This window comes from Prorops nasuta, unplaced genomic scaffold, assembly GCF_024137725.1.
Source record: "Prorops nasuta isolate Cenicafe-Biocafe unplaced genomic scaffold, Cenicafe_Pnas_1.2 PNAS00030, whole genome shotgun sequence".
Taxonomy (NCBI): domain Eukaryota; kingdom Metazoa; phylum Arthropoda; class Insecta; order Hymenoptera; family Bethylidae; genus Prorops; species Prorops nasuta.
In genome coordinates this window covers 121,114-146,370 of record NW_027116827.1, presented here as the reverse complement: position 1 = coordinate 146,370, position 25,257 = coordinate 121,114, and the positions used below count along the sequence as shown (strand labels likewise).

The 25,257-nt window shown below is 38.1% G+C and overlaps 1 protein-coding gene and 1 long non-coding RNA gene across 3 annotated transcripts; one reads left to right on the top strand and one right to left on the bottom strand.

The window, feature by feature from the left end:
• The first annotated feature begins 9 nt into the window (after positions 1-9).
• Positions 10-14,638, top strand: LOC136782729 (ATP-binding cassette sub-family G member 5). Of its 2 annotated transcripts, XM_066742356.1 has the most exons (8): positions 2,222-2,446; positions 2,531-3,134; positions 10,320-10,447; positions 11,192-11,518; positions 11,729-12,175; positions 12,307-12,812; positions 12,897-13,363; positions 13,544-14,638. In XM_066742356.1, exons 3-8 carry the CDS (start codon positions 10,335-10,337, stop codon positions 14,138-14,140), a joined length of 2,457 nt encoding a protein of 818 aa, XP_066598453.1. In that variant the 5' UTR covers positions 2,222-2,446; positions 2,531-3,134; positions 10,320-10,334; the 3' UTR covers positions 14,141-14,638. The 2 variants fall into 2 exon arrangements, with proteins under 2 accessions (XP_066598452.1, XP_066598453.1); XM_066742355.1 differs by lacking the exons at positions 2,222-2,446; positions 2,531-3,134 and adding an exon at positions 10-1,043.
• On the bottom strand, positions 12,487-24,949 carry LOC136782732 (uncharacterized). Its single transcript, XR_010824168.1, has 4 exons — positions 24,896-24,949; positions 24,686-24,804; positions 12,706-12,807; positions 12,487-12,620 (listed from the first exon to the last, which is right to left on the bottom strand). It is a non-coding gene; the product is annotated as an uncharacterized lncRNA (long non-coding RNA).
• Positions 24,950-25,257: the final 308 nt, after the last annotated feature.

Below are 25,257 nucleotides of genomic sequence, written 5' to 3'. Positions count from 1 at the left end.
TTGTCCATATAACACCTATAGATTATTAAACGATTTAAGTCACACAAAGGAATCAAACTCTTTAACAGTGGGCCAATAAACGAGTGTTCATGAACCAAAGAGAGGAAAATGAAAACAAGGCAGCCAAATTAAACGTTCTTTTTAATGCCATGTTTATTATTAGTACGAGTTTGTTTAAAGTTCTGACAGATTTGCCCAAGCTTTAGAGGTAATTTTCATCACTACACCAACAGAAGAATTGTTTGAGTTTAACTTGGTTCATTAGCGATTAAGCTCTTTTTTTACGCGAGGGATGAATAAGAGTAGGAAGTGTACTATAAGTGAATGGATAGTGGTAGATGTCAGGTGAATCTTTTATAGGAACTAATGGGAGAATGGGGCCCAAGAAACGGGCTCTAAACAAACGTCACTGGGCAGGTAAGGAGGGGGCCCTCTCGGCTTGAAGAACGTCTGTTGGTTCGGTCGGGGGCAGTCGGGGGCCCTGAAAAAGACTGGCTGAGAGTTGAGTGTGAGGCAAACAGTGCATACCGATGGTATTGCTGTTTGGTGGCCGCGAGTCTGAGGATGCGTACAGAGGACGCCGAAGACGAGCGTTCCTGAGCTGACAGGACGTTGCCAGGACGTTTCATCACTACCAACACGTGATTCGTCTCAAGATTCGTCCAGCAAAACAACCCTGATATTTTTCAAAACTTCTAATGAGAGAATCAAGCGATTCTTCGAACTTTCAAAGGTCATAAAACTTACCTTACATCGTGCCAAGTCCGGCATTAAAAAGTTGTGTAAAAAAATAGAAGCTAGTAACATATATGGTCTACAGGGATCAGTTTATGGAGAAAGTTAATCAAGAATTTAGTGGGATTTATCCAGGTTCACAAGATATTAAGAAAACGAGTTAAAAAGTGTAAAGAATTTTAAAAACTAGGACTATTTCACAAAATTAGAATTGTGTGAGAAGATCAGAAGGGCTATTGAGAGGTGATTGGACGATATGCAGCGGTACCAGTGGTTTTTACACGGGATTTGTTGAAGGTTCTCAACCGGTGAGTCATCAGAAGCTTATATTTCGCTCGCAACGTGTCGGTTTCAGGAATTTCGCGTCTCTGTGTGCTCGCATACGTGTGCCATTGAGCATGCGCACGTGCTTGCTCGCCAATAGCAAAGATTATTAATCTTGCCCTCTAGTTTAAATTTTATTCCCTCTCTTATTTGAATTCTCTACTTTTTCCAGTTATTAAGCCTGATTAACTACAATTTCCGAGATATTAGGAGTTCCAGAGAGGTTTTATTTGTATGGTCATAAAACGGGACTTAAAAAGAATTTTCGTGCTTAGCTGGCAAAGAATACCCGAGATCCTTATATTTTTTATATACTTCATTCTCTAAGAAGTAAATGCAGTTTTAATGTCATACATTGGTCAAAACAAATGAGTGTAATATATTAGGTACTAGAGAAAGTTAATTGCCTAATTTTACTCATGAGAGTAATTACATGCAGCCAGGTAATTTTCGATCATATAAATCCTTGCTCAATTATCCAGTGTAATAAAGGCCCGGTCAAGGCACCATTATGAGGAGTCGCTATTAAAAGGGACCATTAAGAATTACATCAGGTCCTAACGAAGCGTGGTGAGCAAAGGGCGCACGTGCTTTTTTTCCAAGGAAATTTCGCAGAGCGTAAACAGCGAAGAGGAGACACGCGTGAACGATACTTACAGTGAAATTAAAACGCTCGCGCAATATTTTCAATCACTTCTAGTACAACATCAACTTGGCTTTACGGTTCAGCGACTGATTGGATGACGTATTCAACTTGCCTTAGAATGCTCTTCTTCATTTTGTTTTCTAGTTTCCCTAGGAATTTGATTAATTACCGTTGATTTTGACTCACTAATCAATTTATAATTCGATGAAATTAATATAATTAAACTTTACAAATAGATCCATTAGTTTTAAAGGTTCGATGATTTCTTGATTTCTAAATGAATTTGTCAATTTTTGCAAATTAGAAGCACTGAAGATAAACTCGATATAATTATATTTCACATTTAAGTTTTAATGATTCGATTATCTTTCGATTCACGAACGGAATTGTCGTTTTTTGTGTACCGGAAACTGAGAACTGTGATTGGTGAAAGCAACAGGTGATCCATGATTCAATAAAGATTTTTCGTATTGGATTTCCGCGGGTAAATCAACCGGTTCGATTTTTCAGGTAAAAACCAGTACGTTCACCAGGAGAAACAAGTGGTCGGTTAACGAAGTATGCTTGGCATGTCCAGTGAACGTTCTAATATTAGACAACTCTGACGTCAAGCGAGACCTTTTGCCAGATAAAAAACAATTATTATATATGTATATAATATAGATGAAAATTCCTGAGAGAATTTTCAACAGACAATTTCTACGATGCTTTGTAGATCAAAAGGCATATCAGCAGTAATGCGTAAGCTTGCATAATTACACTTGAATAAATTTACGTAAGAATAAAAATCAATCGTTTAATTAACCGTGCTGTTTAATCGTTTAGCGAACTGTAAAAATAGGAAAATCATCGAAAAGTAAGATGAAAGAAAAACACGTCAAGCTTCCGGACTTGATGTGAATGACAGGTTTTGACGAAACACTAAAGAGGGACTTACTAGATAGATGAGTCAAGCGCTCGGCCATATTGGGAAAAGATATTCCGCGGTCGTAAAGTAGAGGGCGTTGACGCGCGCGTGAGAAAAAGACACACCTCTTCAGGATTGGCGTTCGAGTCTCCTCAGAGATACAAGATTTGCAATTTTAATTAATGCCAACGTGGAATATTGATCCGAACACGAAACAACACTGACCTCAGCTCACGAGAAGTCTTGCCCATGCCGGCTTACCTCTATTGTCGGAGGTCTCTCAGCGAGAAAGTATTTGGAAGGAGAAAACTTGATAGCTTCGCTTCACGAAATGAGGTCCTGCATTGTTTTATCAAAGTGGATCGGGTCTAATAAAGGTCAACAATGATTCCAAACAATAACAAAGGAAGAAAGAAGTCAACGAGACCAATCTAGCTTCCCTTACTCTTTTATTGTTCAGAGCGATGACAGACGAAGAGATGCAGTAGATGTAAATATTATTCAAGACACGAACACAGAATTGTAAGCAGTAATATTATTGTGACATTAATATGTTTACACTTTGGTTTTGTGTATAGAGTTACATTTACGTTCACTACCTTGCTTCACTTACCGTACAATCCTTCCTCTTACTATACAAAAATTATTCTAAAACACACACATCCAGTCGCATCTCGCGACGAAAAAATTCCATTTTCGTTCATATAACTTCTCAACGGAGAAACAGCATCACTAACATTTTTGCGTTAGTTTCTTAAAAATTGCTTACCTTCGTCATGGGTCCGCTCTTTGTAACTGCACCGTCGCAATAAGCTAAAAGAACACAATCATAATATTCTCTATAGCTCCAACTTATTGTGCAAGAGCAGCGAAAAAGAACGAGCGTTTTGTGTTTCTGATGGAAATTGCAATAGTACACATACTTTTGCGAAGAACGAAGAGAAATTCAATGTAGGAAATAACGATTTAAAAGACAGAATCGTTATTGGAAGATTCGTAACATAACGTCACATATAAGTTGACTATTTTGAGTGGAGAAGCGTAGGGCACGAAAACAGTCCTAAAATCTCCTGACGATTGTGACTGAAGAAGGTAAACAAAGGAGGTTATGTCAAATAATCGGTGTCAACCGGGAGAGATTTGGCGTTTTCCACGGTTTCCCAAATGTCGAGCACGCGGCAATGTTTGAAATGCTTGGAATCCAGGACATTCTTAGTCGAGGAGTCAGACTCGAGAGCCACGGGCGGAAAGCGGGGCCCGGGGGGTGTGCAATATGCAGCATACCCATGTACTATAGTATGTACATACGAGTCGAGTACGACACACGTGCACGCTTGAGTGGCGCGCGCGTAGAAATCAGTGCGTGGGACGGTCTCACAACACTAGATCCACTCGAGATATTCGTTTCCGGTAGTCGATATCTCACACCTCCTCTAATATACTATTATATATGTGCGTGTAATATAAACAAATCTACGGCTGAATCCAGAGTAGGCTGTTGCAACGCTTGCCCAAGCCTAGTCTCGCTCGATAAAACTCACTAATTATTCCAACGATAAAAAGCTTAGCTAATCTTTTTTCTTAAATAACTTCATTGTCTCCCCGAATGCAGTCATTCTTGCAAACCAATCGCTGATTAGTTTTCAAGGAAATGTCGCTTCTTCGAGGGGGAGGGGGTGCTTTGAGCGGCTCAATGCTTTCCCTTAACGCGTTCGCTAATGATTCCAAATGATTTTTAACTCAACCTCTGAATCTATTAATAACAAATTTCCATCAGCGGACACTGACTATGTATATGTATCCCTAGTTTTCAAAGTAATATAAAAACAAATGATTATACCATCAGTGCGCAATAGTTTAACAATTTTTTATAACATTTCTATTCTGACAATTATATTTATTATAAATTTGAAATTTCTTACGATGTAACACGACTAATGATATCTTAGGTTTATTTTCCTTTACCAATTGATTTGAACTGACATTTTAATAAACTTGAGACGGTCGATTTCGTCATGAAATTTTCAAATTGATTGTCAGCACGCGAGCTTTGTTCATCAACATTGCGTTACTCTTTAAATCGTAAACAATTTTTTTTGCACGAATTTCGTATTATTCAGTTACGCTGCAAGTGTAAATTTACTATTACCTGAAATGTGTAATTTGAGATATTAATAAATGGTGCTGATATCCTTTGTTCACTATTCAAAGAGGCTTATACTATATAGTATAATTATGATCCAGGGCGTGATTAGAATATACAAAGGAGCAATTGAGCGTGGCTAAATGCTCTTAGGAGTACCTATAATCCACATTAATTACCTACCACTCGTGAATCCTCTTCATTAAACAATTTAATGTGATAATTTTTAACGATAAATTTATTTTTCAATAAAATTTCTGCCTCTTGCCACTATTGTTAAACTAATTAATGTAGCGTATCTCTATGTAAATTTAAATGACACTTATTCGTCTCATTGATTTTTTAACACTCTAACTATGCGATCGCTAAAATACTATTTAATTCTCTTCTCACATTAAATGCGCAAATTGAATGAAATAATAATAATACATGCTTTTCACTTTCATTCGCATTACCATTGAAAGGATTAGAAAGGATAATTAATGTTTTCATTAATATTTCATTTGATCCAATTTCACATTTCCTATCTTAAAACAGAAACTTCCCGAGTAACTTAACTCCCATAAGCTCCAATCGTAACATGTCAAATGGGAGAAACGTAAATAAGTATTTCAACGGTGTAAATAAAATCATAAATAATGAAGCTAACCCAATTAATCGCTTTAAATGAATTGTTTCCAGTGCGAAACAGCGTATTATTACGAAGGAATTGAGATCGGAGTAATTTCTGGTGTTGAAAGGCTCTGGCAGTGGAAATGAAACAGGTGTCGTTGAATTTTTAGGTCGAACCGCGTTCCACCGTTAGCCGAGATGTGCGGTCCCCTCGTGTAATACCTGTCCCACGTACAAGCAAATCTTCACATAAGTGTTTTCTTGCCACGCAAACTTATCTCAGCTCCTGAGTCAGCAAACGATGATCGTGCTCTTCTTCAACGTATAAACTGTCAGCGGTATCGAATTATTTCGCCAAACGTCGTGTAGAGCCTTCTCGTCTATCGAAGAAAATACCTGGGGAAAAAAAAGTTTACCGCTGTAAAAGAAATTCCAAGTAGCTGGAAGTTTGTTCGTCGATAATGATATAAAGTGCTCCCTTGGCGAAAAAAAACCTTAGAAACGATAATTATCTTGACGGAATAAATTTCAATTCCACAAGGTCTTATCAATCGACACTTGCACAATAAACTACGATAAAGCGTTAAACACTGACATCGGCTTTCACATTGGCTTTATAAGTACAAACGATACTTCATACTTTGGTCAATAAAATTAGCATTAGAATTTTCTGTGATATGTATACAGTTTGACGGAGGCTAGAGATTATTTTGGGACAGAAAAAGAGAATTCGATGATTCTCCTTGGTAAAGGAGAAGTAAAAAAAAAATGGTAAATAGTGGCTGGTATATCGAGTGACTGGAATAATCAGAAATGCGGGCAACGTGTTTTCTTTTTTCGTTTGCCTTCTATGGGAACAATAGCGATCGGGGCTGGACACGGAGCAAAATGCTTTAAATTGTGAAGTGGCCGCGCGTGACACAATACTTTATTTACCTACACTCGCACGATGAGGACAATGCTACCCGCAGCTTTTTTCTTCCACCGCGCGCTTCTTGACGCAAGTTTTACGCGGAATCGATAATATACCAGCTCGTAGCTCGACAACTTTTAGCTACGGCCAATAAATGCCAGCTTTCGAGAATCCTTCGTGTTTTTCGCTGTATTTGTCAACAATAGATCAATAGAAAAACAATTCTTGATAATAATAAACCAAAGCGAATTCGGGGAGACGGAATTCTACGAATAAATACCAACTTAATGCGCATCATTTAATTATTATTTTAGTAGCTTAAATCCAAGAATCTGAGCAAAAATTTACTACGTTTAACCAGTGATTACAGTTTCTCAATTCACACAATTGTAACACTGACAACTTCTAAATTGGTACTTTTCGGTAATTTTATCTAAAGAACAAAGTACATAGAAATTCTTTAACGTAATTACACCGACTACAAAACAAGTAATGAGAAGTTAGGTATGAAATGCACCAATCTTATAAATTATTTAACCCAACCACTGATTAGTTTCACAATTAATTATCAGCTAAAAGAAATGTGCATTAACTTTGTTCAATATCAATCACTCTTATCACTCGAATACTAATGCTTCTTAAATGCCACTGAAGGTTTAACTGACGTAGAATCATTTGAAAAACTACTTGAAAAGTTCGATGCAACTGTTTCGAATTATAAAACGCATATATCATTTTCAATACTCGATCTACATCAATCATTCTTAGCAGCGAACGCTAATGACTTGGGAATGCGAAGAGGTTATGTTGCCACTGCAGCAGCCTCGAGAGTGGCTCTTAAAAATCCATTATGGCGTCTGGTTCTTGGACGCAGGGTCCACCGACGATTATTATTAATGTCGGACAAAAGGCAGCTGTTTCTGTTTAATTTGCGTAATGGTGAGCTGCAAGCAGACCCAGGACCCGTGTATAACTGTTCGTTTGCATATCCCGTTTCTGGAACAGTTTTATCGACAAGCCTTCCACGATTTTCTAGGGGAGACAGCGTTTTCGCTACCGCGAGTCTAACGGCGTGTCGCTAGCGTCGCTGCTAGCGGTTCGTTTTCTACATCTCCCATTTCCTCCCATTACAAAATTATTGATCTCCCTTCGATAAATCGCTACAGATTGTACGATCGCATTTTCCCTATAATCACGTTGCCTTTCCTCGATAACGGAAATCAGGATCAGCTTTAATGGGCAAATTCAACCCCAATCCGCAAAAACTATGAATTGAACATTCTTTCAAGTACCAGCAGGAGCAATAGTTGGTTTTATTCGATATTTACTTTTTAGAATGAATAAATAGATTTTGTTTTATTTTTTCTTTTAATCGCGTCTATTGGGCAAAGATGAAAGTGGTTGAATATCGATGAGAAATTCGAAAAGTCGCGATGGTATAAAGATAATTTTTATGATTGATAGGACCGAAAGACTCGTTGTAGCGCAACCTTTTCTCGTTCCTTTATAGAGTTTATTTTTAGCTGGAGAGTGGAGCGCGCGCGCACGAGCGAGAGATCGGTATCACAGAGACGAATTATTCAGCAACGCGAAGTTCGTTCTGAAACGATGAGCGTCCCGTTACTCCATGACGGTTAAAAATGTCAGCTGTTGGCGAACGCACAGTCGACGACTTCCCGATCGCGATGATCCAACGATCTCTGACGATCATCGGTAGCGGCAAATTATATCTTCCAGCTTGCAATCTTTCCAGCACACGTTGGACCTTGACTAAATACCTCGTTACTTTACAAATCACTTCTATTCACTCACATTATAACTAAAATACTGTAGAATCTCATACGATTTCGCTATCAGAACTAATCTTCGTGACAAAATATCAATGAAAACCGGTTAATCCTGCATCTATGCATATACCAGAAACAACAAAAATTTGCATTCCATTTTTAAAACCGATATTACCGATTTTCCATACCGATACCGATCAAATTTCATAATTTTCTTTTATTTTCCGAGTTAAAGAAATATTTAATAATTTCTAACAGATTGCGGCGAATATAAAATTAGTACCTTTGCTTTGATTAGTTTCAATTAATTTGATAGTTTACTATAATAAGCTTTAAAATAAAACAAGTGAAACTTACAGGCTATGAGAGCCTTGAGACTTTATCCTTTTGCTGTGGCAAGCACAGGATTGCACATTTGCACAGCACAAACATAATTGACATATGCGTGCGTTTGCCACTGCCAAAATTCATTAGTACTTTAATTATTAAATGAATTCTTAGGAAGATAAAAGCTTTTATATTCATCACACACTGCACTTTAATATTATATTGTTTTATTAATAATTAAAAAAGTTACTCATGATTAAAAATAATTCAATATCTCACTTTTATCACACGCGCGTGCAATTTCATTATTATTTTAAAATAATGTTACAGGAAATCAGATTTTTCCCAACTAATAATTAAATAATCTTTTATAAATCAATATGATATTGAAGTGCAGTATATGGTGAGAATAAAAGTCTGTTCTTTGTAAAAATTTACCTAATAATTAAAATACTAGTAAATAGTGCCAGAGTGGCGAACGCGTATGTTGTATTTGCGTTGTGGCCGGGTTTCTGTGCTTGCAGTGGCCAAAGGATAAAATCTCAAGGACTCTCATAACTCGTAAGTTTCATTGATTTTATTTTAAAGCTTAATGTGGCGTCCTCGGGAGATATACATAGCTAGCTGGGAATTAAAAGTAGATCGCGCAATAGTGATCAGTCCATATCTCCTCGAATTTGTATCTTCCACGTTAATTGCTGTATCAAGGCATGTAAACGCATGCAGCGATCTTCCACGTGTCGACGGATAGGAATTTTCTTGGCGTTGGCGCCTTACAACGTTCCTGTCTACACCGTTACATAGTCTTTTTTGTACATTCCACTCTTGATGGACGATCGAGCAAAGAACAATTTTCTACCTTGCTTTGAAATTCATGGACGGGCAAGCCTGCAGCCTTTGTTCCCCACCGGCCATTTCCGAACCCTCGCAAAAACCGCGGACACTCCCCGCAAATTTTCCCACGACTTAATTTCCCTCGGTGAATCTCGAGCAATAATAATTCGCAGCCCCATAAATGAAGTAAGCTTTGCGCCAAGTCCAATAAAACCTCTGGATCTACGCAATTTTCCAATCCCCCCCCCCCCCCCACCCCCCAGCTATTTTTCGAAAGCCCTTAAAGTGTTATTTCTCATTTTCAAAGTCTTTGGGAGGAGAATTCTGAGCACGGTTCTGAGAAAATAGAGATTTGAGCGCTGACTAAGTTGAAAGGCTCGCGAAATATTTGCAATGGTCTCTACGCGCGTTCTTTGGATGCCGAAGGTGTTTTCAGGCCTTCAACGAGAATTCATTCTTTTTTAGAGAAATTCCTCGACCGAATATTCGCTCATCCTTCACACCTCTCTTATTCCCTCACAACTTTTCATTATTATATCTGATCTCGAACGTGTTTCAAAACACTTAATGAACGTATTATTGACTCCAGACGTTTACGAGATATTTGGATTTGAAATTACAGTTTGGAATGTAAGCGAAGAGAGAGAGAGAGAAGCTTATGTGTGGAAAGTTGTCGAGCACACACACACCGTATAATATTAAAATATATTAATCTAAGTGTTCCAAGTACAATTTTAATTCGAAATATATCCTATATAAACACTATGTTAATTATTATTTTGGAAAACTCTCTCGAAATCAGATATGAAAGAATGCATCAAAAAATATATAGGATTCCGGAAAAAGTCTAGATGAATTTTATATGCCCTTCAACACATTTTCCAAGTTCAAACAAACATCCTTCTGCTATACTTTTTTTAAGAGTACTTAAAATAACTATTAATTAATTTTTTTAGTTTAATTAAGGTTCTAATTCAGAGAAACTTTTTTATTTTGTAAGAAAATAATTGAGCGTCGAATTCTAGTAATATTGAAAGTTTTATGGAACTTTTGTGTGATTCCTCCTATTACAAATCTAAATGCTGTTGCAGCAAGGCAAACGGAAAATGGGATCGGAAGCTTGGGAACTGGAGCGAAGGTACTCGGTACCGGGAGCTCTGGACACCAGAGGACTGGAACCTCCTGCCAGCGAGGATCTGCACGCATGGTCCATTTACAGGTAATTCATTGTTTCAACAATTCTGTCAGTGCCTTCCATTATTTCTCAAAATTAATAGATGGCTATGCAGATATATTTGTGCCTTAATACTGTAATTTATAGTCTCAATAATATAATAAAATATTCATGAAAAAATCCTTTTGAAATAAATTGTTGCAAGAAAATAGTATTATCGGAAAAATGGAGAAAATCGAGATTTTTTAGCAAGTGTACATTTTTCCAAATTGAAATATAGAGTACGGAGGGGGTCGACTAATTACGAAGATATTTGACTAACGTTGTGAACGTTGCAAATCCGTATCAAGACTGTCGAGTTATGTTAGCCGGGAGAGAACCGGTTCGGTCGGAATTAACATAAATGACGCCAAGGTCAAATTGTACATCCGTCACCGGTGAATAGAGTCTGGATAATCGATGACAAACTTCTCCATCCTCCAATCATTTCTGTTTATAAACATAGTCGAATCCTAAAATACAGTTCAGCTCTACGTATACGTTTGGTCATCCTAAACATTCAATTAACCAGCACAAAAAATCAATAAAAGAAAGAAACGAACGAACCTCACCCTCACCAAGCGATAAATTATATGAATCCGTCGAATTGTACCAATGTAAATGATCAAGAAACTTTTACCTTTATTAATAATTTGATTATTCTGTTGGAAATATACGGCCAGACAATTTGCCAAAACATATATCGTATTGTACAGACGATAAATAAATCTTTAGGTATTTCTCTTCCAGGCAAAATTTAAACTCGGACTTTACGGATTCCGCATTGGGATCTGCAGAAAAATCACCGCTGCCTTATGGGAACTTTCAGCTGCGTAATTCTACGGTTCAAAGTATTCTGAGGCACCCACGATACGGGCCGAAGAGTCCATTGGCCAGCAACTCCCACACGTATTTAAAATTTGGCTTGCCTCGAGTTCTGCCACCGAGCTCGCGAAATCGCGATGGTTCCAGCGGGTACGACTCTAGCGAGGAAGGACGTCGAGTCGTTCAAACCGGAAGTCAGCCTCCACATACCTCCTCGGCTATGAGGTCAGCCAGAAGCGATCCTGACTTTAGGTAATCCTACGAATAATTATATGACAGCAATTTAATAAAAATTTATAGCAATGTCCAGAGAGATTTCTGAAATAATTATACAATATATCTATTGTAGAATGATCAAAGAACAATTTGAAATTACAATTTGATAGAAAATACTCTTAAATATATTTTTGGTGCTTTGTCGAAGAAACTGTACGAATGAGCGAACATTTTTTGATCGAACAGACAGCACGTTCACGCGGTTCCAAGAGAGCACGCGCACTCGCAACTGATAGTCAGAGAGCACCCGCGATTGCGAAGCGTGAGCGAGGCGAATCTTTTGCAAAGCGGTCCAAGGACGAACAGAAGGCACAGTATAGCACCCATAGATCCAGGATACAGTGCACATTGCGGTGGTCTTCTCGGACCGGAAGCTTACACGCTGCCACTAAGGCCAGTTCCGTGTCTTCAACATCCACACTTGCAACTTCGAGGAGTAGAGGCTTCCGGTTCCAATGGCCTCCCGTTGCTACGGGGAATCACCCTCGAAGCTGGAGCTGGCGAGGTCCTCGCTATCATGTCGACAACCGAGAAAGAAGGCACGAGAATCGTCGAAACCATTGCTGGGAGAAAAAGAATCAGGAGAGGAGATATTTTGCTCAATGGACGCTCTGTCAATTCAGCCACTCTAAGGTTTTATTGCATTCTTTATATTTTACCATGTAGCTCCATTTCGTCGATAATTATAGTTTCCTGCAAAAGCGTGGTTATTTGTAAAATTAAATTGACCATTATTAGAAAAGTAAAATCCAAAAATTTTGCAGATCACGCGTGGCTTACTTACCAAGCGAGAGTGGATTGACTCCAGGTTTGACCGCTCAGCAAACTCTGAGCTTCTACATGCTCCTGCGAGGTGGTTCCGGCGCGTGTTTCGTCGAAGCTGATGCCATTCTTCAAGAACTGGGTCTGGAAGCTACGAAGCACTGTCTAGTGAACACGCTGACCACCTCGGAAGCTAGAAGATTGGCTCTGGCTTGTCGATTGCTACAAGACTCTCATATTCTAGTGCTAGACAGACCGACTCATGGTTTGGACATATTCGACGCCTTCTTCTTGGTCGAGTATCTCAGACAATGGGCTGGAAGAGGTCAAAGACTCGTTGTGTTAACTCTGCACCCTCCTACTTACGAGATTCTCACTATGGTATCCAGAGTCGCACTCACTTCCGGTGGTAGGATCATGTATTCCGGTCCCAGAAGAGATATGCTGCCATATTTCGCTCTTGCCGAGTTCCCCTGTCCTCCGTTCAAGAATCCCTCGGATTACTATCGTGAGAATAAAAATATATTCTTGGTTTAGTCATTAATTCGATTGGTACGTATAACAAACATTTAATTTCTTTCTTCTTTCGTAGTGGATCTAGTAACGTTGGATGACCTATCAGCAGAGGCTATGCTAGAATCCTCCCAAAGGATCGATCACCTGGCAGAACTAGCTCGAGCAAGATTGCCTGCTTTGAGTGATCCTGGACCTCCGGGAGCTCTTCCACCCTCGTGCAAGAGTCCCAACATATTCGTACAAATCTACGCTCTACTTTTAAGGACTCTCGTCTATAGTCAACCCTGGGCACTAACGAGGCTATTGCAAAAAATTGTTATCTCAGCAACGCTCAGCATTCTGTTGGGAGCAATTTTTTGGGACGTTGCAGATGAGTCGAATCTCTATCTCAGAGACAGAATAGGACTACACTATGCCAGTCTAGGAATATTCTTCTGGCCTTTAAGCTTACTCGCGATTTGCGACGTTGCTGATTATAGACCTAATGTGGAACGAGATATCAGGGATGGCCTCTACGGAAGATTCATTTATATCATCATGGAGGTAAGAAAAGGAAAATATTTATAGAAAGCCTTATGCATTCTGCTAATACACTTTATTATATTTACATACCATAGAGGTCTTCCTGTATGCCTTTGTAAAAAAATTTGCCATCATCATTGAGATCTCCAACATTTTTTGTCAGAAGCTCCGTTGTGTTAAACATGTATAAAATTGTTTCAGCTCCTGTGCAGTTTTCCATCCTGGTGCGTCGTGTACCTGATATATTTGGCACCAGCTTATGCAATGTCAGGCCTTCATCTTGTCCCAGATGACAATTTAATGTCCTTGTGGAATTATCTAGCCATAGGACTCTTGTACTTGGTGCTACAGCATTTTGTCTGTATCTTTTTTGCTCACATTTGTAAATGGACTTACTTAGCAGCTCTGTTTTCCGGTATTTTAATTGGAGAGATAACACTGGCTGGTGGGGTCACTTTGCATTTAGAGAATCTACCTTCTTGGTACCAGAAGATCAGCCCAATGCGGTGGACCTTGTCTCTGTTACTACCCAAAGTCCACGGGCCAGAGAGCATGAGTAAATTGACAAATTGCAAGGCAAAACACGTTCAGAGGCAAGACATCATTGTCCAAGGTGCATGTGAACCACCCGACGGTGCCTTAGCTATGCAGGAAATTGCATTGTACAATTTCAATATTAAAGGAGAGCTCTGGTTAGGCATAGGAATAGCTATTGTTGCTGTTCTCATCATCCTAGGATTCTTATGTATCAAATACGCTATCCCCAAAAGGCCAAGAAGTGCTCCTAACAAACCTTGAATCCTTGTTCATGATTCATTATCGTGCAATATCACTTCTATCGAATCTCTAGAAATTTTCTAATTAATTATAGATTTATTCTTTCATTGAATAAAATTCCTCAAGATCGTTTTGTATAGGATAAATACTTTAAGGAATAGTGCCGTATTTTAGCTGAACATTTTAATGGGACTGTATAACTTGATATAAATATTATGTTATGCTATTTGTATACTTAAGTTAGCTTTGTGTAACGAATAGTAATAGTAATTTTTTTTTCAAAACCGCGTTACCAGTAAGCTGCATTTAAATTTTGTTTAGGTTTATGCCGTTTCCAATTTTTGGCCAGTCTGCTGTTGTGTGACTTCTTAAAGAACTGGAACTTTAGGAACTCGCAGAGTAGACGCGAAAAATAAGAAACTAAGAGATTTATTTAAATAGAAAGAAGATATATAATCGAACATGTTCGCTTCCATCCGTATAAAAGCATTTATTTTAAATAAATTTTCATAAAATACAAGTAAACTATGTTTCATTTTTTGGATTCTTTTTACCTTATAATAAATAATTGAATATGCGTATACGTACGACATCTATAACTTTACAGTCGATAAAGAGGATACCGACACTACCGAATAATCAGGTTACTTTGTGGCTCTCTCCCTCAACATAATTTTAAGTATCATTGAACGAAAAATGTGATTATATAATATTACTCCGTTTTCTGATTAATCGTGTAAAAATGATCAATGTAGCTTTGTCAATAATTACTTTAAAATTAATTCCTGAATAATCTGTGTCCTTGAGAATGATAAATTTTCTCTGATACCAAAGTCGTATTTTATAAGAATTACCAAAGCATCTTAAAAATCTTGCGGAATACGTAATACGTGACTCGACTTGTGCAAAATCAATAGATAAAACTCTTTCACGTATACACGAAACATTTTTCTATGAAGCTATTGTGGTCTTACGTTTAAAGGGCACGGACGAAAATAATTATCGACGGCGTTATAAATATTACAAAATTCTATCCTTTTACCTATTTCTGGAAAATAATGGAATACACGTATTAAACCAGACAAATGCCTCTTTGGTTAATTTACCAGAGCTTTACATTTTGCGAGACTTTAATCTTTCATGAGAAATTAATCAGATTGCCATCTCTAATGATACGATTCAGAGATAAGGCTAGCAAACACCTGATAAGAACGTTAAGAATGAGCGCTGCTTTAATAAAGTAATAATTCAAAGGCTTATCCCCACCAGCAAGGTACATTCATTGTTGCTCCCCCCTCAAGCTCTAGACATTTTCCATTCATTCAGGTGGGATATTATCGCAGACTTTCATCAAACAAATTTATCTATACCGATTAATTCATATCAGTTTCAAGATAATGAGGAGTGAAACACAATTTTCTTAAAATTATATGTTAAATAATAAAAAATTTTCAACGTTTATAACAGCAGTCTCTCTTCTCAGAATTTTTCTCATTATAAAAAACTGAGGCTTTAAGTTAGAATTTAATAAATTTGATTCAGATTCCTGAATGAATCGACGTCTGTGTATACTACGCATGGCGCAGACAGACGTTCATTGACTTTTTAGTGAGTTTAAAACTGCAGACTGAAGAGATGCGCATAAAATGCCGGAAAGATGCGAGATATTCTGCAGTTTTGCTCAGGCGCAAATAAGCTACTGTGCTCTAATCTCTATCAAGGCTTAACATTCTATGTATATATATTAATACCAACGTATATGCCATACCTCCTTATGCAATAAAAGTATAGCAATAGAGAAGTCTTTCTAGGTATTGCCGTGAGGCTGCCCACGCGAAATCTACGAACGGAAGTGAGCATTTACAACTCTCCCCTCTCCAAACCAATCCCATCGATCTCTTCCCACCACCGTTAATTTCCTGTCCTAGCGAAAACAATCCCAGAGCTCGACTTGCAAATTTCGAGGAGTGGCTCTCTAAACTGTCCCTGCGTCCATTTCACCGCTAAATTATACACCTACTCGCTATGCTAGATTTTTTCCTCGAAAATACTCAAAGAAATCTCATACTCCATTCTTACAATCTAGGAAAATCCTCATCCGAATATATTACGAACTAAATTATTATATCTTGAATAAATAATATAATTTAAACAATTTATTCTCGTCATTGCCAAAATTAATTGTGAAATTTTATTCTCAAAATGGAGATAAAATACTATATTCATTGCTACGTACTCTTTTACTGTTTTATTTAAAATTTGTCGTACAGCGCAAGTATTGAACTCGATTTCACACGTAGAAAAGTATGTATAGCAAAGGTTTAACCCTTGGGTTAGGAAACAAAAGCGAAGGAAGAAGTTATTATATATATATGTATACAAATTTAAAGTAAAAAGAACGAATAAAAACGGAAATGCAATTTGGATTATCGATTGGCAGAGATTTGTGCCAAACCTAGCCTAACATTAAGATGTCGAGCCTATTCTGTCGTCATCGTTGATCCGACGCGTCTCGCCGCAAGGTCTCCCAATATATAAATGGGAGTTAGAATAAAAAAAAGAGATATATATATATATATATATGGAGGGAGCTTGTAGGTTTTGCGTGGGTGAGGCCACATGCTATCCCGTCTCTTCGCCCCTTTCCTTCCCCCACCACTATCTCACGATTTTCATTGATTACTTTCGTTCGGCAGTGCCGAACCACCTACGCCCTCGAGTTATGTATCGCTATTCTTTATAACTTTATCACCAATCTTCTAACCCTATAAAAAACTCGTTCTCCCCAATTCCTCCATAAATCTCAATCAAAAAATTACTCCACTTGAAAATTAGACCGATCGAATTCGATTAATTAAGCCTTCTACAAGTGAATTTAGTTTTTTTTATTTTCAGTCCTAACGTCTTTTTTCTAATCGAATGAACTTTGGTAAATACTTATCGATAAAACGATTATGCTAATCCTATTTAATTGCTAGTGGTGTGAATAATTAAAAACCTAATAATTCTGAGGAAAGTCAAACTAACCATTAGAAAAATGAGAATAAATCAAGAATCTTTTTTGCTACATCGTAAAGAGATAATTACAAATTGTGCACGAAACGATCATTCATGTGTAATGGCTTTTATTTCAATAGATAATTAAACTTGTGAAAAAAAGCTGGACATAAACAGGGTAATGACAGACAGAGTAAAAAACGAATTTTCCGATTCATTTAAATCTTGAAACTATAATAATTTGTATTCATGGTGTCTGAAACCATTCGTACATTCCCTTTATTTAAAAAATTACAGAGTGCTTGAGAAAAAAATCTTTTAGATAAAAACTGTTTGGTTGTGAAGAAAACATAAGATGATGGCATTGGTTTGACCTTGAGAGACGTGCCGAAGGTACTACGAAGGTTAGCTTGAATTTTTTTAATGGAACACCCTATATCTCCCGAACCGACGTCATTCTGATATTATATAATTAACGAACTCAAACAAACTCTTTTTTCATCGGTAAACTTAGTATACTTTGCTTTCTCTACATTTGTAAAATCTTCTTCGACTATATAATTCATTTAATTATTTCCAGTACGTTTAGATCGGTAGATTGAATCAGTTGACTCAACACGCACGATTTAACTTGACTTTTTCTCGCAAAATAGCGATAGAGCATGTATTTATATTTAATTTATACAAATAAATCAGGAATATTCTCACGTCTCAGTTAAACCCATTATCAGTATAGTCAAGAAAGAATTTACGTGGATAGTGTTTTGTTCGTATTTGACTTTTTTTACAAGCACTTTGGCCAAAAACTGAGAAAACGCAATTTGTCCCCAGATAAAAATGTTCGATTTAGATTCTATTTTTCAAAATAAATATTTTTCTCATTTAAAGCCTCGAAAGTAAAATGTATAGAAGAAACGCGAAGTTTCTTAAACTTTTTTGGTGGTAGTGGTAGAGCGATGAAACTGATTGGATTGGTCAGTGTGTGGCAGAAGCAGCTTTGAGTTATATCGATTTCTCTCCTATCCCGGATTCGTGCTATTTTGATCCATCGTAAGGCTCGAGATCGTTTTCCTGAAGCAATCTCGCCTACAACGTCTCCATACGAAACACTATCTATATGGACCAATGGAGAGTATCGTCTAGGGAATTGCGAAAATGCCTCAGTTTTCCAAATGCGGAAGAGTATTATCACTGGTCTAATCACCCAAATAGCATGATTATGTTTAACAAGATTATATAGCTTTCCTCATTTATAATTTTATTTAAGCCACATAGGGAGACCTCGTTGAAGGATATATAAGTCGAGAATGAATCGCAAAGTCACTAAACGCCTTGATTTTTCATTCATACGTTTCCTTTCTATTATTTACTATAAATTTCCCGCATAGCAATGTTAAAAATGTTTCTGACACTAACGTATATGCCATAAGGATTATATCAGTAGAGATATTTTTCAACGATCAATTTTTTTATGCTATTTCAATCGTTTATCGTAATGCACTATTTTTATCTTTGGCCTCTCTTTCATAGGTTTTGCATTGTTTATTCGAATTACTTTGCAGTATGATTTTATAGTTATTTACAAATTGCGTGATATAGAATCTAATACAGATCCAGTTTCGCTGCTTTCGCTTTGATTCCCGCATCAAGAAACTTAACTAACCTAACCTTCCGGGAACATGTTCGAACTTGTTTACGCCGCCGTTCCAAGAATTCCTTCAGAGTTTCCGTGGTGTAGTCCACTGTCTACTCAACGGAAATATGTACAACCGTCTATTTCATGATTTCTGTTCATTGCCCGCTATTTCCGATCACGATTCAACGCTTTATTTCAACCAACTTTCAACTTAATCGGCCGTGAACACTTTTCAAAGACGAACGTCAATCGTCGATCGATCATTCGACTTCCGTTCCGACATGACGGAAAATAAATAACGCCACTGCTTCGATTAAATATTTCCCCCGTTTATAGTTTAATTTTTGAAAAATGTATTATTGGAATGAAAGTATATTTTTAGATATAAAGGACGGCTTAATTTCATGGATATTGCATCGAGTAAAAAGTAACGTAGGACCAAAGCTTCTGACGAAGATGTTTGAGTCAAAGTGGGGGATGGCGTGGGCGGTTTTTTTATAAGAGAAAAATAAATTTCATTTTGCTCCATTCTGTTTGGAATAATTAATTTCGTTGCGCATCTATTTTACATTGTACACCAAGTTATCTTATAGGTGATAAAGAAAGGTGAAAGGATTATGGTGGGGAAGGGATGGGGGTGGAGGAGTGTGAGAGATCCTGTAGGCAGTTTTATAGCTACAGATAGTGAATGCGAGAGTTTACAACGTGGGTCGAGAGTATTCCAAGGAATGTGGGCGCACCAGTTTTGAGAATCATTGAGGCAGTTAGGCACCCACATTCAAAAACTTATGACCATTCGCAAACAATCCTATAGCTCACCGAGCGCTTCGTCAAAGAGACGACTAATTTCCATCGATTATTTTCCACTTGCCTCTATACAATATGCAACGTTCAATCTCATTTAGCAAATTAAAATGTAGAATAGAATTAAAAAGTATTTCTATTATGGGTAAAATTATATATTTTATTGTCCATTTTCAGCTGTTGACAAATCTACTACACTGAACCTCGAAATTCCCTCTTTGCTCTTGAAACGCATCGGTATTTTGCCTCAGTTTATTTTCCGAAGCCTGTATTAAATCTATATTATGAGATTTTAACGAGTGCACAATAAAGATTGCGTAAGTCTTCTCTCTCTCTCTCTCTCTCTCTCTCTCTCTCTTTCTCTCTGACGAAAATTATAAGCACGGGACTATCGAGTGGAAAGTTTATCGTTAAACCGTTCCCCATTATTATCGCACAAAGTGTATGAAACTGGACAAAGCGACGTTATCGGATTGTGAAAATGATTCGCTAGACTGGCGCTATAGTGGCTGTATAGTTGCGTGGTAGCTCTTGAGAGATGTAAATCCGCGCTATCTCGGGCATTTCGAAAGGTCAAAGGTGACCATTTTCTTTATCACTGGCGAATGAGTCTAGTCACGATCTTATTTCTACCAAGGAAGCACGGATTATCGTTTTACGATAACTAATCGAGTTTCCTTTCATTTACAGAACGAGCGTGCTTCCTCGGAAGCCACAATCGTATTCTCCAAATATTCACGCCTTCTTATTTTCTTAAGCAATTTGGTTAAATTGTGTATTCCAGCAATACTGTGGGCTACCTCGTTTCATTTGTCTCTTTTATATCGAACCATCAACGGAAGCCTAATGTGACTTCTACTTTGTCAAAAAGTTTCCTCCTATTGACCGGAAGTGACAATTACCCAATTTACAAGAAGCCTGGACTTTGTGTTCCAAGACCGTTAATTTATCACCGACCAAAGCCAAACCTCTGCGAGAAACGTTCTTTTCACCTTTACAAGAGAATCGATTGAGAAAACAAAACATTTCAAGATTGATGAATGCAAACAAAGAGAGAGTACGGAGAGACTGTATAAATATCCTTCGAGTGGTCAAAGTTGAAAAATCATCTTTTTACTAGTGTAAACATCCACAGTTAAAATAATACATAGCTATAATGTAATTTACACATTTGGAGGCTTATAATTTTAGACTAATACACGATTAATATCCCACAGAATATTTGTTCACCCTGTATAGTCCTTAGGTGTATAAAAAAGGGAGAAAGGAGGAAGTATATTGTAAAGGGTAAAATTAAAGAACTTGGGATGTTTTCAAGAACAGTAGAAATAATTGAAATTGAAATGGCAATTGGGATCCTTTGGTAAAGGCTAGCAGTGGCGTTTATTTGCGTGAAGGATTCTTGCAGCACCGGAGGAGGAAACCGATTATCGGGTTCACAGCGCTTTGCCAGATGTAGCCCGCGCACATCGACATGCAGAGACTCTCCGAAACGCACACACTCTGTATCATTGGACCGTTGGTCGTTGGACAAGCAAGCGCGCACCAAGCCACTAATATGCTGAGAAACTCACACAGTGGCAAAAAGCCACGTACGCGAATGACAGAGGACAACCAAGACACGGAAGCACGCAGCATCGAATAAGCTCTCTCTCTCTCTCTCTCTCTCACACACACACGCACGAACACAGGCATAAACGGAAAGCAGAACGGGATAAACTTACATACATAAATAAATGCTCACCGGAAGCAATAGGAACGACTACGCGGTGGCGTAGCGTGGTGTGGGTGGAGTGCACGAGTGTGCGTGTGTTGTACGCGGGGCCGCGTACGTGTTACCACGAAAGGCCCCAGGTTGACAGGAAATGGTTCGAGATAAGATAATGACGTCCCTCGCCTCTTCTGCATCCGGCTGCTTTCTTTGCTGCCTGTTATACAAAAGGCTCCTTTATATCCTAGTTAAGGACAGGTACGAATGTGGCCTAAGCGAGGTCGTCCGTAAAAACCCTCTGGGAAGGGTCGACCGAGTCTTTTTAAATTCCTCGGATCCCCGATACTTTGACCTGTGCCAACTGCCAACCCACCATAGTTGCCAGACATCGGGAAAAAATATCAGGCGAAACAGCTCGTGAAAACCGTCTTCTCCATCGTATTCATGGCATTCGACGTGAAATTATATTTAATTCGCGTTGAATACAAATTCTTATCTCTCTATCGAATAATCCATGCATTTCCGCTAGAATTTCTGACCGAAAGACTTTTGTGCCTCATGAATACGAGAGTACCTTTTATTTCTGCGAGTTGTTCGCGCCTTGCTAAGAGTTTTATCAGCGGTGCGTAAAGGGGATGGACTATTTTCTGTGAGAGAGCAAGGTAAAGTGGTAGGGGAGTTGTTGGATTCCTCAAGCCCGACCAGCTTGACCTGTGACGAGCCAAGAAACTCGTTAACTACGAATACCAAAGAAAAAAAGATGTACGTTGAGTGAGCCAAATTGGCGGATGCGGGAACTATTATTCCCATCGCTTTAATTATTTCGTCAACCACCCCCTTGTCTTCGTTGACCTCGTCGTTTCATGGGAGTCCGCTGTTAATAAGTAAAGAATCCTCCGCAAACTTTTATACCGAATGAAACCCTAGCTCCCGCGGAATTATTCACTGCGAATATCCATCCTACTTTATTTTACTCCTTTCACTTTCGAGCAAAACAAAGCTTAGCTGCATTTTTTTCTACAAAATTTATCTTGCACTACTGTGAAAATCAATCCAGGGAGACATTTTGAAAGGCACGTTGCACGTGGAATTTAGTAAAATTCTCCGGGAACTCGCAGCTTTCTTCTTGGTAGCGGAATAATAAAAAATTGATTTGTCCTTCGTGCGACGAGATAACGGAAGTGAGAAGGGGGTGTAGTGGCGATATAAATATTTGACTGGTATACGGTTCTCAAAACGTAGAAGAGAAGCTGGTTGGAGGTTCAACAGCCTTGGAGCTTGAGTATGGCCGGCAATTTCCACGAAACTCTTGTGGCACGATGCATTTATTTACGTCAAGGATCCTACAGACACACCGCAGGAGGAAACCGATTACCGGCCTCGGTACCGGCCAAATGAGCGCGCCGGAAGCTGAACCATCATATTTCTTTCAGCGAAAATTCAACACGAATTTTGCTCGCTCCCAGTTCGCCATTACTTTTGCAAAATTTAAAAATCACTTATAATAAAACTTGGTTAATGCGAGACAGAGTGATGTTCGAATATTGTTTGACTCATTGTTTCATTTGTTTTTTTCGCAGCAGTATAGAATCCTTGACGTCCATTGCATACGCGTGAGTTAACTTGGCTGACTACTTCATTGGGAAAGAAAGAGGTTTCTGCGAAAATGCAATTTTTTTAATATTTATAGGCAAAGTCTACCAAACGAGATGGCTCCTAAAACATATAACGTTTCAATTATATTATTCAATCTTTAACTACATCATTGGATTAAAGTAACTCGGCTTTTTTATAGGATTTAAAACTTGGACTTTTTTAAAATACCTCGGTCAACCGTATAATTAAACAGTTTCCATCTATTCCTTCCTCCTTCTTACCGTTTGCCGTAAAAATTTGAAGAATATTTTAAAATTGATGCATTACATTCCGTCTATTTTGAAAATATTGGGGCTACAAAAATCGTAACTCAAATACAGTGTTGCATTCGAGGGTTAAAATTCTGCTAAAAAGTCTTCTGGCCGTTGCAATTGATCCATTGCATTTTCGAAAAGACATAGCCTTCGTGGAACATTCCAATTGTTGAATTCGCTGAAACATAGTTTGGGCCGGCTAAAAGGTAACAATGCATATCTATGCCAGGGCATCTTCGAGCACTTAACGATGGATTTTTTGAAAAGGTTTTGGTTTCACGGTCTCCGAGGGTTAACAGTCGAAGTTGAGCTGGGAAAAATGTTAGGTTCGATTCGAAGAACGTAACGGTAGGTTGGGCCGACGGAAGTGTTCGGAGGTACAACTTGTAACGAGGAGAAACGTCTTTTCCCAGCACTAACGTTGCGTGCGTACGAGTAACACGCTTTCTCGTCGCATTTTATTCAATCAACGTCGCTGGAAAGTATGCCTTCTGTTGCTCATTGTTTCCTCGATAAATGTATCAAACAGTTTTAATCGGTCCATAAAAACCGAGTAGAAAATGTTGAAATTTTATTCTGATCGATTCCTCTAAAATTATCGAGAATCGATGCATAAACGTAGGTATTTCTTGCTACAGCACATTGATTTGGTATAGACGCATAAGCGTGTTTGTAGTAGCAGGTGTATTCATGCTAGGAACTAATCTGTGCCGATTCACGTAATCGTGGAAAGTATTATAGTACTACGCTGTCTACGATAGTGTACGGTATCTCTATGATAGATGGACTAAGCGAGTGACGTAAGCATATCTGCGCTGATGACCTTAACAGGTGCGCATACTTAATAGCCCCACCATTAAACATTTCGTGACGTAGGCGGAAGTCAGACTGTTAGTTTACATAATCCTCTTTTTCCATCAGGATACTAAAGGATTCAAAGGAATTTAACTATGAAATCCAAAATTTAATTTCATTTTGAACACATAAACTATTATATATACCAACCTTAATAGCGGAAAGATCCTAGAAACATCCTTGAACGTTCCAAGATTATTTAGACGTCCAAGTCTGACACTCCTAGAAAATCTTTGTCTTTTTACAGAGAGTATAAATAATTTTGCGCAAATATTGTTTTCGATTGAAATTTGATCCAATGGTTTGTTCTTTCACGAGATTTTGTTGCCTTCGTAGCTTTGAATATTCTATATTTGTTAGTTTGGAATTTAGATTAGTAAAGATGCTTAGTTGTGCCATTAAAGCTTCGAGGTCTGTTTCAAGAATCGTTCTGGTAGAAATTAATTGCCATCAAAGCAGATGGGTACCAGTCTCCGGTGGCTCCTCTGCCTCCCCCACTACTTCCTCCTTCCAGTGTTCGTTTATATGGTCACGTCCGTAGTCCAGCCTGAATTTGTCTATTTTTGCCATCTACCCACTGAACTATCGTCGCCCACTCGCGTACATTTGCATTGCTTTGCAAACTTTCAACTATTTCAAGCTTGAAAACTTACCTCCTATATTGTATTCTATTTCCACCTGCACGGGTCGTGATCGTTATAATTGTCAATCAACTGTCTCCTCCTACCTCTTCCGGAAATATTCGTGTAAAAGCTGTCCTTAGTTAGGATTCCTGGAAAATTCAAAATAAAAGCATTAATACGATTTTATGTTAGAGGAACGAGATAGAGAGATAGAGAGAAAAAAATAGCTGTTTTACACACCATTCGCTTGACATTTTTCTCTCTCGTTTCTCCAATCAACTCGTTATGAATGTAAATATATCCCCGAGTGGAGGATAATTTTGCATGGCTACAAAAACCTCAGCCCAGTATCGTGAGTCTGACATTAACATTTTTTAGCGTAACTCAAGTATGCACGCTCGGAAACGGATACCGTCATTGTCACGCAAAATATTACGGAAATGACCGACTATAAAAGTTAAAAGACCACTCGAGATATAGGCGGGAGACCGATTTATAAATTGGATAAATTTAATGGTCAAATATAAATTCGTTTTTCAATCTCGTGGTTACTCGTCCCATTCGCACTTGAGAAAAAGAAGCGCGAACATATTTAAAAAAAA

Bases quoted from the DNA above. Each gene is read 5' to 3' on its own strand.
- LOC136782729 (XM_066742355.1), top strand. From the start codon at position 10,335: ATGGGATCGGAAGCTTGGGAACTGGAGCGAAGGTACTCGGTACCGGGA. The intron at 12,813-12,896 runs GTGAGAATAAAA...CTTCTTTCGTAG, and splicing joins GAATCCCTCGGATTACTATC to TGGATCTAGTAACGTTGGAT. The intron at 13,364-13,543 runs GTAAGAAAAGGA...AAATTGTTTCAG, and splicing joins TCATTTATATCATCATGGAG to CTCCTGTGCAGTTTTCCATC.